Raw genomic sequence first — 19,641 nt, forward strand, 5'->3', positions numbered from 1 at the left:
CTTTAATCCAACCTCCGACTTGGAGTTTCAACACGTGGTCTCTGGGCAAGGTGGTTGCCCTGAATAACAGAAAAGAAAGGAAAGGAAAAGTAGAGAAGGAAAGTATTGCCTGTAGCAGGGTGGGGAAGGTGAAGAACTTAGGGAGGCCAGATGAAAGACCCAATCACTGCAGCCGACAGTGAAAAGGTCAGGTGGCCATTTGTTGCAAAGGGACGTTTTCTAGCAGTCTCATCAGCTCTCAGGTTTCCCCTTTTAGGGAGGAAAAAGCTCCTCATGTCCCACGATCCTGTACATGCCAAACCCTGTCATCCTTAGCCATCAGCAAGAGTACAAGGCAGATTTATCCAAAGAGAATAGCAGTTAACACCCCATAGTGCCAAACCTGTTCTTAGCCAAGAGGGACTTACTGAGAGGGGCATTTAACCCCCTAAATCTTAGAAGGGACTTTAACCCTCCTAAGTAGGGCCTCTAACCCAAGGTCAGTCAAGCGTCCTTGCCTTTTGTTAAGAGGGACCTCTAATCCACTCTGTCTTAGGAGAGACTCTAACTTCCCTAAGTTGGGCCTTTAACCCAATGCCATTCTTTACCTGGGTATCCCACCACTTACCCAAAGTCGTCCAATCAGTGCTGCTGTCTATTTCCTTTGTGTCAGACCGTCTCCTCAGTATTGTCCCTTTTGTGGTTCGTGAAAAAGATGTTACCAGACCCCACCACTTACCCAACGTTAGCTTTTGAGTCAGGGATTTCCACAGTATAGTCACTTCTGTGGTCTCCAGAAAGATGTTACAGGACCGCAACACTTACCCAAAGGTAGCCATTGGGTCAGGGTTTTCGCATTCTAGTCCCTTTGTGGTCACTAGAAAGATGTTACAGGACAGGGTTCCTGATCCAGACCCCGAGAGAGAGATTTTGGATTTCATGCGAGAAAGAATTCACAGCGAGTCCACAGTGCAAAGTGAAAGCAAGTTTATTAAGAAAGTAAAGGAATGAAAGAATGGCTACTCCATAGAGAGAGTAGCCCCGAGGGCTGCTGGGTGCCCATTTTTATGGTTATTTCTTGATCATATGATAAACAATAGTAGATTATTCATGCCTCTTTTTTTTAGACCATGTAGGGTAACTTTCTGATGTTGCTGTGGCATTTGTAAACTGTCATGGTGCTAGTGGGTGTGCAGCAATGAGGATGACCAGAGGTCACTCTTGTTGCCATTTTGGTTTGGGTGGGTTTTAGCTGTCTCCTTTATTGCAACCTTTTATCAGCAGTGTCTTTATGACCTGTATTTTGTGCTGACTTCCTGTCTCATTCAAATGCCTTAACCTTCTGGGAATGCAGCCCAGTAGATTTCAGCCACATTTTACCCAGCTCTATTTAAGATGGAGTTTCTCAGGTTCACATGCCTGTGACAGAATGAGACCAAGAGGTAGGCAGGGGTCACAGTGGAGATTGAGATAAGTGGGCAGATTCTGGGACTATTTGAGAGGTAGAATTCACAAGGACTTGGGATGAACTCGATATGGAGAGTATGGCAGAGGAGTGGTTTCATACTCACACACCTTGATGCATTGTGGTGTCCTTCACTGCAATAGCTAGCATTGGAAGAGCAGGTTTTATTGGGGTTTGCTGTGAGACTAGGAGGGGTAGGGGCAGCATGAGCTTGGTTTTCTGCCTGTTAATTTGAGATGGCTTTGCTAGATTCTAAACTAAGTGGTCAAATAGTCACGTGTATTTGCTTGTCTGGAGTTTAGAGAGGAGAGTAAGAACTGGAAAGGTAAATTTAGGCGTCATCTACATAGATATTAATTGAAACTTCTAGCATGATGAATGAAAAGAGAGATGGGCCTAAGAGTGGATGGACTTTGAAAACCTGCGTGGATGGTGGGGTTGAAATGGAGTATCTTACAGGAGAAATAGGTTCCTTAGTGTGAGTGGAGTTCAGTTTGGGGTGTAATGAAGGCAGAGATTACTTGAGAGATGTATCTCAAGTATGAATGAAGAAGTCTTTTTTTTTCTTTTTTTGAGATGGTGTCTCACTGTTGCTCACGTTCATCCAGGGATACAATCTCAGCTCACGGCAGCCTCAGCTTCCCAGACTCAAGCTATCCTCCTACCTCAGCCTCCTGAGTAGCTGGGGCTACAAGCATGTGCCACCACACTCAGCTAAGTTTTGTATATTTTAGTAGAGATGGGGTTTCACCATGTTTCCCAGGCTAGTCTCAAACTCCTGGGCTCGAGCAGTCTGTCTGCCTTGGCCACCCAAAGTACTAGGATTATAGGCGTGAGCCAGCACACCTAGCCAAGAAGTCTTTTAAGTAGTAGTAGGATAGTTTTGAGTCTGGACTGTGTCTATTTTATAGGTTTGTATTCCCCAGTCCATACATAATGCTTGACACATAGCAAATACTCAATGAATAATTTGTGGAATGGGTGAGAATACATGGGAACATTTAAAGATCTGGACTGAAATTCTGTACCCTTGCCCTGCCAAGGAGCCCCTTCTTCAGGTGTCTGCTAAAACAAGTTTTTGACTATGTACAGAAATTTATTCAGTAAAAATCACCAAGTTAGATGTTCTCAAGCTGCTGATGTGTTTTATTTAAGTGACAGATGTGGAATTATTGCATACATTTTGTTCGGTGACCTAGTCAGAAAGAAAACCTGTTATCAACATTTCCCAATTGCTAGTCACTGCACTGCTAGGTAATGGGTTGGTAGATACACACTGGAGGGCCTACTGTGTGTCACGACACATGCTAAGCACTTCAAATGTATTATTTTATTATTTACAACATCTCTGTAAGTTATAGATGATAACCTTTTTTTACAGGAGAGAAACTGAGGATCAGGAAGTTACCTTACTTTCCGAGGTTTTTTTGGACCTCACTTTCCTGAGGGGTTTTGGAGAAAAGAAAAAATATATATTTTTTTTTGAGACAGAGTCTTGCTCTGTTGCCCAGGCTGAGTGCAGTGGTACGATCTCAGCTCACTGCAACCTCTACCTCCTGGGTTCAGGCAATTCTCCTGCCTCAGCCTCCTGAGTAGCTGGGACTACAAGCATATGCCACCACACCCAGCTAATTTTTATATTTTTAGTAGAGACGGGGTTTCACCATGTTGGTCAGGCTGGTCTCGAACTCCTGACCTTGTGTTCCACCCGCCCCGGCCTCCCAGAGTGCTAGGATTACAGGTGTGAGCCACCACGCCCAGCCGAAAAGGAAATCTTGATCGTCTTACAAATGTTTTCTCTGGTTTCAGAGAGATAACTTCTGAGCTGCAATTCTCATGACCTTTTTTTTCCTTGCTAATGCCTGACACACTCTTAGAAACATTTTTTTTTTTTTTTTTTTTTTTTTGAGACGGAGTCTCGCTCTGTTGCCAGGCACCAGGCTGGAGTGCAGTGGTGCAATCTCAGCTCACTGCAACCTCCACTTCCTGGGTTCAAGCAATTCTCCTGCCTCAGCCCCCTGAGTAGCTGGGACCACAGGTGCGCGCCACCACGCCAAGCTAATTTTTGTATTTTTTAGTAGAGACGGGGTTTCACCATGGTCTCGATCTCTTGACCTCGTGATCCGCCTGCCTTGGCCTCCCAAAGTGCTGGGATTACAAGCTTGAGCCACCGTGCCTGGCTGCCTGACACACTTAATATTGATTGTCCCATCAAAATAAACACCAAAGCCCAAGTTATGAGAGTTCTGGACCCTTAAAAATCATGTGCTCTTTTATTTTTCATTTAAAAAAAAAAAAAAAAAACAAGCATTCATCTATCTGGTCATCATACTTAAGTGTGTTTTACATTTTCTGAGAATGAGTGAATTTTTATGAGTATGTAAATCGATCATGCCAGATCACATTTGGTAGAAATCTGGGATGCTTCCTGGAATGCTCCTGAATTTTCACATATGAATTAAATGCCATCTATATATGGGCTATAGGCTTCTGTCACTTTGTGAAAGCTATATTGGCCTTTGAACATAAAATTAATATTGGTTAAACAATTCAATGAAATAAATTTTTTAATGGAAAATTTTAACCTCATTTGATGAAATATGAATAAGTAAAAGTTGTACTCATTGAAGATTTGGAAATATGATGTATATATCATATATATTCTGCCCTGTAGGCCACCACCCCCGACCTCTCTTGGCAGTAGACTCTATTTTGCATCCATTCATTGTTCAAATTTCCAATTCTCTTGGCAACTTCATGGTCCCATGAAAGGGAATGCTCTTTTTATGCCAACCCAACTCTAAAATTAAGTCTCTTCCTCTGGATCCAGTTATCCTGGACTTGTTGCTTGTTCTTTTGATCATTCCTCTTTCTCTGATGGTCACTCAGAAGCAAGACTTTTAGGTCTTTCTGCCTCATGCTATCTACCATGGTACTGTGCGATAGTTAATTCAGCTTCTGCGTAATCAGAAGTTTAAGAGCAGTATAAGAACTCTTAGCAAAGCGAGAATCTTTCTTCATGCAGGCACTGTGCAATAAATTCAGTCATTCAAACCTTATAAGACCCTTATGCAGTAGATATAGTTACTTCTTTCATAATTCCAGAACTCGGTAGAGAAAATGACCACTTAGGAACCAGGGGATGTAAGTGAGGCTTACAATACTCAGGGTCTCCAGGACAAGTGACTCTCTGTGTGACAGGCTAAGAGATTTCCCTGCGTTCTTCATACTGCTTCATATTTCTAAGTTGTACACAATGAAAATATGCTACCCTTATCAAAAATAAATATTTTATAAAGAAAGGAAATAAAGGTTATATATACTTAGGATATTTGGAAAGTATAGAAAATTAGAAGGAAAAGAGTGCTTGTGACTTAAATGTATGTGTAACCTTAAGAAACCCATTTGGTGCATTTATTTCTAGTCTTTTCATGTGTGACAATTGAAAATTTTTACATAGTATAATCATTTCTCACTGTTTTTTCTCCATAAAAAATGAGATGCCAGTATTCATATCTTGATGGGCTATAAAAATTCCCCTTTCATCCTCACCTCTCCCTAAGTTGCCTTCTCCTCTAGTCTTCAATTACAATCTCTGACACATGTGCATTGCCTAGAAAGCCCTATTTGGCTAACAGATATCACTGTGAAAAGCAAGAACACAAAAAGAAAAGCTTATTACTTCCCCTCTTCTCGTTAACACATACCTCATTAATAATACCCTTTGCTGGTTGAGCGAGGTGGCTCACGCCTATAATCCCAGCACTTTGGGAGGCTGAGGCGGGCGGATCACTTGAGGTCATGAGTTCCAGACCAGCCTGGCCAACATGGTGAAACCCTGTCTCTACTAAAAATACAAAAATTAGCCAGGTGTAGTGGCAGGCACCTATAATCCCAGCTACTTGGGAGGCTGAGGCAGGAGAATCGCTTGAACCCAGGAGGCAGAGATTGCAGTGAGCTGAGATTGTGCCATTGCACTCCAGCCTGGGCAACGGAGCAAGACTCCATCACAAAAAATAAATAAATAAATAAAATAAAAAATAATACCCTTTGCTTTTTTCATAGAGTGATTCAGTCTACATATTCATATCTTCATTTATTCAATAAATATTTGTTAAGTACCTTCTAAATGCCAGTCATTTTACTCTTCAGTAAGCATGGAGAGATAATAGAAGAATACTTGCTCTTTAGAGCAAAGAGGTGGAAATAGGAAAAAGAGCAGCAATATGATTAGTGATATGCAGAAATATTGACCAAGTTCTGTAAGACCACAAAGGAGGCTGGACGCGGTGGCTCATGCCTATAAACCCAGCACTTTGGGAGGCCGAAGCGGGCAGATCATGAGGTCAGGAGTTCAAGACCAGCCTGGCAAATATGCTGAAGCCTTGTCTCTACTAAAAATACAAAAATTGGCTGGGCATGATGGTACGCACCTATAGTCCCAACCACTCAGGAGGCTAAGACAGAGGAATCTATTAAACCCGGGAGGCAGAGGTTGCAGTGAGCCAAGATTGTGCCACTGCACTCCAGCCTGGGCAAGAGAGCTAGACTTTGTCTCAAAAAAAAAAAACCCACAAAGGAGAATTGCCTGAATTTCGGAGATCCAAGTGATTCTCCTAGAAAAATCAAGGAAAACTGTTTTCGGATAAGAAAATGGAGCCCAAAGAGATTTGGTCTAAGAATTTGAGTTAGCATTAAAACCAGATGTGACTGCAAAATCCCTCTTCTTTCCACCAGACTATGTCATGGGAAGGTGCCCCTGTTTTCATCATGTTGTAAACTCTGAGATGTCTGTATTTGGGGGGATTTCCTGAGGCAGGGACTAGAGCTGCCCCCTTTTTCTTCTCTCCGCATTTTAAAGACCACCAGTTTTTTATTTGATCAAAGAACAATGGACTGGAAGTGGGGAGACCAGAGTTTTTGAAACCAGCTTTGCCTCTGTTTAATTGAGTAATCATGAGCATGTTATTCTTCTTTTCTCTGCCTCTATTCCCCATCTGTAAAAGCAAGGAGGTTGAACTGAATCTAATTTTTTATAAGTAATGTGTCATGATTTCCTCCTTCTCATCAAAATATGTCACATTTCTATAGGGATTTGGGTTCCTAGGTGCCTCAGGAAGTCTTGACACACCATGGCTTTGGCAGAGGAATGGATGGGGGTCAAGAGGGACAGCTACTGGCTGTCTGGATTTGAATCTCAGCCCCATCACTTACATGCTGTTTAATCTTAAGCAAGCCATCTAATCCCATTGAGGCTTAGGTATCTAATTTTTAAAATAGAAATAATAAATGATTCATCTACAAAGTTGATGTGACGTTTCAATGAGCTTATATATCTAAGCCACTTTGCAGAGTGTCTCGCTCATAGTACTCAATAGCTAATGATACTGCTGGTATTGTACTAGTACTAATTTGGAATCCTGAAGCTGTTTCGGAAGTCAAAATGTAACAGTATTTTCTTTTACCAATTTTTTTTTTTTTTTTTTTTGAGAGAGAGTGTCTCGCTCTGTCACCCAAGCTGGAGTGCAGTGGCGTGATCTTGGCTCACGGCAACCTCCACCTCCTGGGTTCAAGCAGTTCTCCTGCCTCAGCCTCGCAAGTAGCTGAGACTACAGGTGTGTGCCACCATGCCTGGCTAATTTTTTGTATTTTTAGTAGAGATGGGGTTTCACTGTGTTAGCCAGGATGGTCTTGATCTCCTGACCTCATGATCCACTTACCTCGGCCTCCCAAAGTTCTGGGATTACAGGCTTGAGCCACTGCACCTGGCCATGATTCCTTTATCAAAGCACAAAGGAACTGATATGTCCATGTGTAAAATATAGAATTTTAGTCATTATTTCCTCAGATTTTCAGTTAAGGGGTCAGAGGAGTTGGAGCACTGTTTGTTGCCAGACTTTAGTGATGACCCAGAAGAGGCTTCCATTAGTCTTGTATAATATGGCAGGAATCAGTCTTCTTTTCCTTACTGTGTTCCCAGTGCTCAGGACAGGCCACAGCACAGGGGGGCACTTTACAGATGTGCTTTGAATGAAATGAATGATTTCATACTTTGTATTTAAGAAGTGGGAGAATAATAGCACTTGGCAGTGAAGTGATCTGAGATCCACCTTTTGGATCTCAGATCTTAGCCTGTGACATTTGTTGAATTTGAGAGGATTTGGGGGGTGTCCCATAACAATCAAAGCAGAATTCTTCTGATATCATTGTTGGACTTTTGGCTTTGATTAATAGGCTTTTTATTTGCCCCTGAACCTCTGTGGTGCTGGAGAATCAAATGTTCCTCAGGTTGATTTACATGGCAGTAAATCATCTGTGCTGTCAGTTGCTTGTTCCATTGTGTCTGCCCTGTTCATAGAACCCTGGGGGCTCAGTGACCCCAAGGCTGGAGCACAGTGGATATGTTAACTCCAGTTACAGATGTGTGTACATAGAACACGCTCCTCACTTGCATTGTTGCTCTAATACGCATTCACAATTTATTTTTAAGGATTGGTGTAACTATAAGTTAGTTTCCATAGGACTCTGGGTAAGGTAACTATTAGTTACCTTCCCATTTGTTTTTTACTTCTGTTACATGCCAGACACTACATATATTATCTCATCTAATCTTTACAACCCCTAAGGGGCAACTATACCCTTTTTATAGAAGTGGAAACTGAAACTCGAGGTGAAGCTTATTCTCTGAAATCACATAGCCCATGAGCTATGGAGCTGAAATTTGAACTCTTTCTGACCACAGAGCTCTTAGCCAGTATACCATGACATTCGTCTCATCCAAAGTGCTTTCTTTTGCTTCTATAATTGTTTTGTGTTTAAGTTAGTACCCTGTTGCCGTCGAAAGTTCCCATGCCATTCAGAGATGAATTTTAAATATCTTAACAGCATTGTAAATTCCTGAAATGTAAAGTGACAAACATAGCTAGATTACTTTCTTGTTATCAATCCATTTAGCAAATTTACAGCTTCCATTAATTTTAATCTGTCTTTATTACCTGTTTTTTTATAATAAATATCTCTTAGCATGACAGAGTCACCGAGTATAGATCACCTGAAGTAGGCTCCCTCTCTCTCAATAAGCAGAGTTGCAGCTAAAGATTTGTGAATTAATTGGGAAAATTGCAAATCAGGTAGTCAGTGAAATAATTCATTGTCACATCCAATCAATAAACTTGGTAAATCAACTCATTTAATTCAAAAAATGATCTATATAGATCAAGCAACCAATTAAACAATTAGCATACACTTTGCAATTAATTAATTTAAGCATCAATCATGTAATTAAAACTCCAAATTTAAGCTGCAGAATTGAGAATTCTACTGCCTCGTGAACTATTGGGTTCCTGCTTCTGAAGCTAGCATACTTCTGAAGCTCACAGATTTCCAATTTCACAATTCAACTTTGGAGCAGTTGCATTAATTGCGCTTTTACGCTGTCTGTATGTTGGTATCGTTTCCCAACCTCTTTGAACAGATCAGCTTTTTACTCCCTCCAAAGAGGGTATGTGTTGATTCTAAACTGGGCAAGGCTGGAATCTAGGAGTACTGTCTGGACGCTCTAGGGAGTGAGAAATGTGCAGGAGTAGTCCAGAGAACCAGGTATCTGTGTCAGGATTAATCAGGTCATTGCTTTTACTTTGTTAAGGATCTATGGTGTTTGAAGTCAGATCCTTGTACCAACTGAATTAGATACTCTTTAGAGAAGGGAGGAACTGTATGCATTGTCTTGGTTACCTTGAGAATTTCTCCTGATCTAGAGCACAGATACATATTTTTTAATTTTAATTTTAATTTTATTTTTTTGAGACAGGGTCTTGCTCTGTTGCCCAGGCTGGAGTGCAGTAGCACCATCATAGCTCACTGCAGCCTCAACCTCACGGGTTCAAGTGATCCTCCCACCTCAGCCTCCTGGGTAGCTGGAACTACAGGCGTGCACCACCACATCTAGCTAATTTTTGTATTTTTAGCAGAGACGGAGTTTCGCCATGTTGCCCAGCTAGTCTCGAACTCCTGGGATCAAGTGATCTGCCTGCCTCAAACTCGCAAAGTGCTGGGATTACAGGCATGAGCTACTGTATCCGGCCAGATATTTTCTTAATCCTAACCATAAATCAGAAGCCTCTGACCCCTGCCTTCCCTGCGGCCAAATAATCTTTCCCCCTTTATAGTTTTGTTTATATCTGTTTTATATATGTATATATATTTTACATTTGTATTGTAACTAATGTAGTGCTTATTACTTTTTCTCCCTACTATGCTGTAAGCTGCTTTTAGGGCTGATACTAAATCTCACCTTTGATCTAGGAGGTTAGGTTATTTGTCATAGCTACATTAGGGCTCAGTGAATGTTGCAAGAATTAAGTAGTATGAAGACCCTCCTTTCACATCATTTTTCTCCCCTTTGCATTGCCATGTGTATTCTCCCTATAAAATGAAGTAGGATTTGGGGTTTCTTACTGTATCACCAGGGTTGGGGTAAAGAAAATCAGTCTCCTCAGTTTGCTTGCTCTACACCATACCCTCTGGTCTTCTTGTCCCTTCCCTACTCTGGTATTCACTCACCTTTTTGGTTTTCCTTTCAGTGACAATGTCAGTGCCTACTGCCTGCATATTGCTGAGGATGATGGGGAGGTGGACACAGATTTCCCCCCGCTGGATTCCAATGAGCCCATTCATAAGTTTGGCTTCAGTACTTTGGCCTTGGTTGAAAAGTACTCATCTCCTGGTCTGACATCCAAAGAGTCACTCTTTGTTCGAATGTGAGTACTGACTCTGTTATTTCTCTCAGTATCTCATCCCAACCTTCTAGCATTTTGGATCTGATTTTGGTTTTGTTCATCAAATAAATATTTGGTATCTGGAGAGTCTACTGGTAATAATGATAACTTCCAGAGAGATGTTGAGGACGGCATTCGCATTGTATTTCATGCCTCTGCACCTAGGCTACACAGACTGCTTTGCAGTGGCACACTGTGTAAAGCAGATCTCTGAACGGCATGTCTAGAGCCAGGCCTCTGGAAACACTGGCGCACTTGGAGCCTGTGAAGCCAAACTTCTGGGTTTGCCACCTTCTCTGCGAGGAGTACACACTCAATAAAATGTGCATTGTGGCCACTTCTCTCTTGTGACTTAAAATACTTTCTCTCCAACTTTGTTCAGACCAAATTTGATCTTCCCTGTCAGTTGCCTGCCTTTAGACTGAGCACATATCTTAAACTTTTTTTGTGCCTTTCTCAGAAAAGCATGTGTAAATGCATAAAATAAAATCCACTGGAATATGGAAGTATTCTGTTATTTAAAGTTATCAGATTGAACAAATTCATGATATAGTAATATGTGGGGCTTTACTAGTAGCTTAAACAACAAGATCCAGCTGCATACCTAACAGTAACTCCTGAAGCCTGTTGTTTCAAAGTGGTGATGAGTGTAAATGGTACTTGAGAAATCTGCAACAGCTGTAATGGGCTGTGGTGTCAGCTGTGATTTCTCTTCATGACAGTCACTGGCATTGCTGATTCTACTGTGATTCTACTTATAATTCAAGGAAATACAAAATATCAGAAGTTAGTGAAAATTAAAATGTAGTTTTTGTCCATTCAAGTGTATAGAGCTCCTGAGTTTTATCCACATGTCCCAGTTGTTAACAGAAAACCTGCTGCATTTGGACTTTTCTCTCAAACCTAAGCTTTTTTTAACCTAGGCCTCAGCGGTCCTTCTGGCCATCTCCTGGGAACAATAGTGATCCCTTTGGCACCCCCTGCTGTTAGTAACCAGCAAATTCACTGTTCAAAAGAGGGATTGCTTTAGAAGACATTGTCTCTCTAAACATATTGCCTTTGTTTGAGATTGTTATAGAAAATAGTGTTGTGCTACATATATGAGTATTTTGGGTCTTTCTACCCTTGAGCAAAGAAAGAATACCTGAATGCCTGGGGTCAAGCAGGGGAGTGGGCCCTCAGGCTTTCTTGGTGGCTGTTTCATCTGTAATACGAGGTCAAGTTTGGGATATATGACAGCAGAGTTTCCTGCTTTTTTATTTCAGAGGTACTAAAATAACTTTAAAGAGTATTTAAAATAATTGAAAAGTTAGCCAATGATGCTTCCATCTTTTTTTTTTTTTTTTTTTTTTTTTTTGAGACGGAGTTTCGCTCTTGATACCCAGGCTGGAGTGCAATGGCGCGATCTCGGCTCACTGCAACCTCCGCCTCCTGGGTTCAGGCAATTCTCCTGCCTCAGCCTCCTGAGTAGCTGGGATTACAGGCACGCGCCACCGTGCCCAGCTAATTTTTTTTGTATTAGTAGAGACGGGGTTTCACCATGTTGACCAGGATGGTCTCGATCTCTTGACCTCGTGATCCACCCGCCTCGGCCTCCCAAAGTGCTGGGATTACAGGCTTGAGCCACCGCGCCCGGCCCCGATGCTTCCATCTTAATATAAGTATTTTAATCTTGTATAATAATAATATCATGTGTATATATTATACAGTTTCACTTGTAGCATACATATATTTTGTGTTATTTTTACTTAACATTAAATTAGGCTGGGCGCAGTGGCTCATACCTGTAATCCCAACACTTTGGAAGGCCAAGGCGGGCAGATCATTTGAGGTCAGGAGTTCAAAACCAGCCTGACTAACGTAGTGAAACCCTGTCTCCACTAAAAATACAAAAATCAGCTGGGCACAGTGGTGGACATCTGTAATCCCAGCTACTCAGGAGGCTGAGGCAGGAGAATCACTTGAACCCAGGAGGTGGAGGTTGCAGTAAGCCAAGATTGCACCATTGCACTCTAGCCTGGGCGACAGACCAAGACTCTGTCTCAAAAATAAATAAATAAATAATAAATGTTTCAGTATTTGTTCTTAATTCCTACAGTCTATATTTATTGCATATTAGAGATCTAGACAGAGACAGCACTACCCTCATGGAGCTTATTGTAGTGGTAAGACAGTTGTCAAATAATTAAAATGTAATAAGCAGTATAAAAGAAAAGAGTATGGGGTGCAGTGGAAGCCGATCACAGAATATTTTGATTGCTTCCTTGTGTGGTCTTAATAAGTAATTTGATGATGACAATCATTATCTATATACCTTTTATTCTGTTGAACAGCTTCCTTATAATTTTGCCCTGTAAGTAGGATTATTGGTCAGAGAGTAGAAACATCTTTAGACTCACTTTTTATTGACAACCCTCTGAAAGATGTCCTAAGTTATAATGCTACCAACAGAATTTCTTAAATCATTTTTTATAGTTTTACCATTACAAGGTATTAGAAGTTTTTTTTCTACTTTAAAAAATGTACACAGTGGCATTTCAATAGTTTTTACTTGTACTTTTATTGATTATTAATATAATGACTAGAACTTTTTCTACATAAATATTAACACATGATCATAGCAGTCTTTTGAACCACAAGTCCTTTTTTAAAGCAAGAGGCTTTAAATCACTGAGTTTTCAATAGAGTGGAGTGGGACTAGGATTCATACGCCTTTCCCCGAGGGGCATCTAAGACTACCCAGTGTCTCGCTATGAACCCTGCCTTCTGGAGAATAGGAGGAGGGAGAAGGCAGAGAGTAACAACTGCTTTAAACTTAATACTTTTTTTTTCTCCAGAATTACTCCCATCCCTGTGTTCCTACTCCCTAACACATACATAGCCCAGTCAATCCTTTTTCTGTTTTAAAATTCAAGAGCATTTATTTGATGTGTCTGGACTGTTTCTGAAAACATGAGGTAAAGTGAAATCTTTATATATGAGCATTAAGAACAAAAGTGTCAATAAATTTTCTTTTTCTCAGTTGTCTGATGAAATAGTACAGATTACTGACCGTTTGCCTTGTGTGTATTTTCTTGGTTCAGCAACCTCTTATTCGCCTTTCTGGTCTATATTCTAAGTTACTAAAGCTTCTCCTGCAAATGCAGAACAGAGTGGACCTTCAGGAGTCTCCAGGGATGTGTCTAAAGTTTCAGAGAAGGAAATCCCAGCAAAATAAATAAAGCTGTAACTCCTCCTCCTCATCATCACTTCTCCCCTTTCCTCCTTGCATTCGTCTCCCAGTAGAGGGTGGGCAAGAAGTGACTGGGAAGACACTGAGCTGATACAGAAAGAGGGAAGAAGGTTTGACAATAGGGAGTGAACCAATACTTACTAAGGCCAACGATGCATATGCTATCTCACTTAATCCCCAAATAGCCCACTTTTTATGACCAACTTAGGGATGTGGAAACTGAGGCTGAGCAATATTGTTCTTAGGCCTGGATTTGACCCCATCCCTGACTTTAAAGTCCATGTTCTTTCCAACCCCCTGCTGAGAGGTTGAGGCTGTGGAATCTGGTGTTGGTTTAACCTGTGAATCTCACTGTCTTAAGGCTGACATTCAGCCACTGCTATAGAGCAGTAGGTGAGAGCATGGTGGGCTCTGGAGCCAGACCACTTGGATGCTGATCCTAACCTTGCCCTTACTAGTGTGTGTGATCCTGGATGAATGTTTAACTTCTCTGTGGTTCAGTGAAATGGAGATAATAATACCTACCTTATGGATCAGTTATGAGGCTTCGATGAATTAATAGATCTAAAGCACTTAGAATAGTGTTTAGCATATGTGCGCATCATCTTAGCATTAGCCACTGTTACTGTCACTATTAATGAACAACCCTTCGAGAGCAAGAACTGAGTTATCTGTGCCCACAATACCCACCATCACTCCATTACTATGGTAGATCTGCCACACATATTTCTTCAGTGGGTGACTGAGTAAATCTCTTTGCCACTTCTACATTTTTCTTCTTCTCCTACTTTCTGTTTTATAGCAGAGGAGGGGCAGTGTTTAGGTGGACGTTGCCCAGTTGGACTGAAAAAGCTGAATTGTTATAACTTTCAGTGAACATGGGCAGTGGATAAACATTGAGGATCTACCGACTTTCAAATGAGTCCTCTCATGAACACACATCCTCTAAGTTAGTAGCAAGACCATTAACTCATTGAAGACTAGGAAGGTGCAGTCTTACTGTCTCTGTATCCTTAGCACCCAGCGCAGGGCTTCATGGAGAAGGAATGACTGAATCTTCAGGGGTCTGTGGGCTGCCAGGAGGACACTCGACCCAGCACTGTGTCCCACCTTGCTTTCTGAGACCTCTTCCCGTCTTTTACACCTGTTTCTGCCTTTTGAATGCCAGGAAGCCCAGGTCACCTTCTGACCTTCAGAGGCTCTCACATCACCTATTCTGGGGACTTCAGGATCATCTTTCTAAGTGAGGCAGCACAGACTTTGAATTTAGGCAAACCTGGGTTCAGGTTTCAGCTTCACTAGTATCTTACTACATGCATGACCTTAGATAATTTTACTTACCTTTGTTAAGTCTTAGTTTCTTCATCTGCAAAATGTGGATAATAGTAACTATCTCATGGAATTGTCATGAGGGAGTTTCTTAAATGTAAGTTATATACAGAACTCTTTTAAAGGGAAATAAATTCTCCTAAAGTCTCAATGCTTATCCAAATGAGCATTAAATAATGCTACTTGGATACATACAAATATAAAGTTCTAGCTGTAAAGTTCTATAATGTTTAGCTATAAATTCAATGTTTTTACACAACCAAAACAAAATTACAAAATAAATACAGGTAAAACTATAACATTAATAAAATACAAACTAACAACTTTAACAGACGATGTTTTGCTGAAATTAAAAATTGCTGATGTTGGGTTTAATTGAGTGTTCAGTGTTTTACTTGTCAACTTCAGCCTTTTGATTTTCATATGAGACATCATGATTAATATACTATCCTTTTAAACAGTGTATTTTTAACCACTAGTCCATTATTTTAGTGGGCCAGTTGAATTGTGTCCCCCCATACAAACATACGAATTTTAAATGTTCTTTACTAGCAAATGCTTGTTTTATTTTGCTTTTTTTTTTGGCAACAGCGTCTTGCTCTGTGGCCTAGTCTGGAGTGCAGTGATGCAGTCATGGCTCACTGTCATCCCAAACTCCTGGGCTCAAGGGATCCTCCTGCCTCAGCCTTCCAAGTAGCTGGAACTACAGGCACATGTCACCTTGCCCAACTGATTTTATTTTTAGTAGAGACAAGGTCACGCTGTGTTGCCCAGGCTGGTCCTGAACTCCTAAGCTCAAGCAGTCCTCCTGCCTCGGCCTCCCAAAGTGTTATTAGGATTACAGATGTGAGCCACTGCTACTGGCCTAGAAAACTCTGCTTTGCGTTTGGCCCACCATGCTTTCTGTTAGTATGACCAATTTGTGGTGGTTTGCCGAGGACTCTCCCTGTTTCAAAACTGGAAGTTCTATATCCATGAGTACCCCCTGGCACTCACCTCCCACCCTTTCCTCCATCCTGGGTAAACCAGATTGGTCACTCTACTAATCTGTTGCTTGCTGTATATATAAGTGGGCTCTGCCTGGCTGATACTTGTACATAGTGTGACTTGGCACCAAACAGCACAGATTTTTCAGAGACCAGCAAGACTGTTAATAGAGATCTTTGTGCCCACTGAATTCTCTCACTCTATTCAGCAAACAAGTTCTGTACGCAGCTTGCAGTAATGCCATTTGACTTTTACTAAATTTTTTAGTGATGTCAAATAACTCTAGCTGCTTATTAAATAATAAAATTGTTTATTAATAGTGACAATAACATAACCCACCAAATCCCACCACCTTATCCTAGGGTTGGCAACCTTTTTTTTTTCTAATTTTGACCCAGGGTATTGCTCTGTCACCCAGGCTGGAGTGTAGTGATATCATCTTGACTTACTGCAACCTCTGCCTCCCATGTTCAAGCAATCCTCCAACCTCAGCCTCCCCAGTAGCTGGGACTATAGGCATGTGCCACCATGCCCAACTAATTTTTGTATTTTTGTAGAGACAGAGTTTCACTATGTTGCCTAGGCTGTTCTCGAACTCCTGGACTCAAGTGATCTGCTCACCTCAGCTTCCCAAAGTGCTGGGATTACAAGCTTCAGCCACCACTTCTGGCCCAGCACACTTTTTCTGCAAAGGGTCAGATAGTAAATATTTTAGACTATGGGCCATAGAGTTTCTGTAACTCAGCGTTGCCATTGTAGTGTGTGAGAATAGCTATAGACTACATAGACAAATGGGCATGGGGTTGGTTTGTTGGTCAAATTCCAGCTTTTCCCAATAAGTTTCCTTCTTTCTTTTTTCTTTCTTTCTCTCTTTCTTCCTTTTTTCCTCCCTCTCTCCCTCCCTCCTCTCCTCCTTCCCTCCATCCCTTTCCCTTCCTTCCCTTTCCTTTCTTTCCTTCTTTCCTCCCTTCCTCCCTCCTCCCCTCTCTCCCCTGTCCCCTCCACTCTCTCTCTCCCCCCTCCCCTCTCTCTCCCCCACTCTCCCCTCCCTCCCCCCTCTCCTTCTCTCTCTCTCTCCCCCTCTCCCCCCTTCCCCCCCATCTCTCCCTCTCTCTGTCATCACCCAGGCTGAAGTGCAATGGTGTGATCTTGGCTCACTGCAACCTCCACCTCTCGGGCTCAAGCAGTTCTGCCTCAGCCTCCCAAGTAGCTGGAATTACAGGCACCTGCCACCGTGACCAGCTAGTTTTTGTACCTCAGGTGATCCGCCTGCCTCGGCCTCCCAAAATGCTGGGATTACAGGCATGAGCCACCACACCTGGCTTAATAATTTTTTTGTTCACATTTGTCTAATGTGGGCCGGGTGGCTTTCTCAGGTGTATCTCCCCTAGGCAGTGGCTCAGGGTTCCCCAAGTGGGTTGAAAATGAGGAACATGGAAGATGAGGATTGAGAAGGGGCCTACATCTATATCTGTATCTCATACAACCCCCACACACACATGGTGACATGCATAAAATGTGTGGTGACACATATAATTTCGCTTTCAGTTCAGAGAAAAGCGTATATAGATATATATCTATACATCCATATCATATCATACATATATTGATATGTGTAGATAATACATCTATATGTGCTTTTCATTAGACTAAAATCAAAATTGTTTTTAATTAAAAAAATCTTTCAGAGACAGTATCTCGCTATGCTGCCTAAGCTGGACTGGAACTCTTGGGTTCAAACAGTTCTCCTGAGTAGCTGGAACTAGATGTTCCCATCACCGTGAAAAACCAGATTTTTAAATTCTGAAACTTAGTCTTTAAATTCATCTGTGATTCCTGGGGGCTCTTGAACCTCAGGAAATGCTGCTGTGATGATTAATGTTAGCTGAGACTCTTGTATGTAGGAAGTGTTACATAGTTGCTATTGTTATTTCTATCAGAGATTCTCAGTGGGAATAATTCACATGAAGGTGAGAATGGGGTTTAACCTTCCTTTGAGTTTTTTTAATTATATAATTAATATGTGTCCATTGTAGCAAAATTGGGAAATAGATCTGTTTCTGCATATAAAATCAGTTTTTTAATTTGTCTTCATTCCATCATGCAAAGATAGTGAATTATGTTTTATAATTATTTATATTTTTAAAAGAGGAACTAATTAACTTATTAATAAATGAATTTCTCATTGGAGAAATGTTCCGTGGAGAGCAGGTGAAATTGGATGTCTTCTGATGTTCTTACTAAATCAGGACTATATCTAGAGCCCTTGGGCCCCAGGAAACCCCTGGATGTAGCGTTGTTGTTTGGAGAAGGAGAATGGATTATTCTAACAACTTGCAAATTAGGAGCCTGCTAATGGAAACTGCCTCTTTTAGCAAATCTACAAGTGGATTCCTAAGCTATCCATTGTTGCTGATTGATTTTGGACAGAGCAAATATGTCTGTAAATGCGAATCCCTAACTTGCTGACTACTTTGAGCCTAAGCAGTAAAGATGTTTGGATATCAGGAGTGTCAGAGGGGAAAAGTAGAGAGTGGGAGGAATGGGAAGGTTTTTGGCTAGCCCTTAAAACCAGATAAAGAGCTGGAGCTCAGATAGTGCCCAGCATCTCAAAAAATGCTTCTTGCCAGTAGTGACCAAGCCAAAGGCTTCTGTTCCTTTAGACAAAGTAGAACAAGGGAGAAGGAGATCTTCAGTGGGCTAAGTGCCTCTCAAGGGTAGGGACCTGCCTTGTTCATCTCCTTCTCCCGTTCCCAACACAGGCCTAATTTAGTCAGAATTTGTGAGACTGAATTGAGTTCAGAAGTGACAATGACAAAAACAACTGTGGTAATATCATTACCTTATATGTGTTGACATTAAGGTTTCATGCTGGGATTCTACTCTGGAGTAGGAAAGAAGGGCTTTAAAGGAAAAAAAAAAAAAAAAAAAAGTCAAGGCCAATAAAATGGTCAGAATCTCCTTAGGTTAGAAGTCAGAGCAGTTAAACTGCCTCCTATATATATGTGTTTTCCTTTAAATGTTTGGTATATTACAGGAACATGAGGAAGGAACAGTTCTATCCAAGAGCTGTTTGCATGAGGGGTTATCAGGTAACAGTGGAGGGTCTTAGCCCAGAAGCTGGGCTGCCTTGGGCATTGTGGCCCAGCAGGCTCCCAGAGACTGCCTTGGCTTCTCTTGGTTCTGCAGAAAGGCAAAGGTGAGCTGCTTTTTAAAAGAGGTGTTTCCTAGGTTCATTCATGCTCTTTACTGTCTGCAAGCTTTTCAGAAGAGTGGGGTGCTTTAGTTTACCTTCTTGATAATAAATCCACAGTATACCCCAAGTGACCATACCTTTATTAAAGGGTGCCATTAGCTTTGAAGTCTTTTCTTCTGTTATATGCTATTGCCTTGTGGTCTAGAGAATGAAAAAAACCCCAGGGGTGGTGGGGGGAGGAGAACATTGTCACACACTCATTCGGTTTCATGCCTCCAGTAGATGCTATCTCATTTATTTCTTTTTTTATCATTTATTTCTTTTTTATTATATTTTAAAATTGGCCACAACCCATCAGTAAAATTTCTTATACACAATTCACTTTTATAATATGTAAGCTGAGGATCAGAGACAGGTAGTTACTAACTCAAGGCCATATTGTTTGGTAAGAGGCAGAGCTAAAATAGAATAAGGAATAAAAGAAGATGCTTGTGTTCTTTGTAACCAGGCCTGACAATATGGGTATAAATTATCCTGGTTATTTATTGTTTGCTTGAGTCATAGAGGACCAACTGTGTGTTTTCTTTTCATTCTGTTGTATTAGCAAACATTTTCATTGTCCAGATTGTCCTCGTGTGTGGAAATGTAACATATGCAGCCTGTTTAATTTTGTATT

At 41.2% G+C, this 19,641-nt stretch overlaps 1 protein-coding gene across 4 annotated transcripts in view; it reads left to right on the forward strand.

Annotated features, from left to right (window-relative positions):
* The window catches only part of MAPKAP1 (MAPK associated protein 1), a 273,338-nt gene that overhangs the window by 144,242 nt on the left and 109,455 nt on the right, over positions 1-19,641 (forward strand). For all 4 annotated transcript variants that reach the window (XM_064377972.1, XM_012458134.2, XM_064377978.1 and 1 more), the window contains exon 6: positions 10,027-10,203. In XM_064377972.1, the coding sequence (XP_064234042.1) occupies positions 10,027-10,203 (177 nt within the window). The remainder of the gene's footprint in view (positions 1-10,026; positions 10,204-19,641) is intronic.

Source organism: Aotus nancymaae, unplaced genomic scaffold (genome assembly GCF_030222135.1).
Source record: "Aotus nancymaae isolate 86718 unplaced genomic scaffold, 86718_ANA_hifiasm-v0.15.2.pri h1tg000003l, whole genome shotgun sequence".
In the NCBI taxonomy this organism is placed as follows: Eukaryota; Metazoa; Chordata; class Mammalia; order Primates; family Aotidae; genus Aotus; species Aotus nancymaae.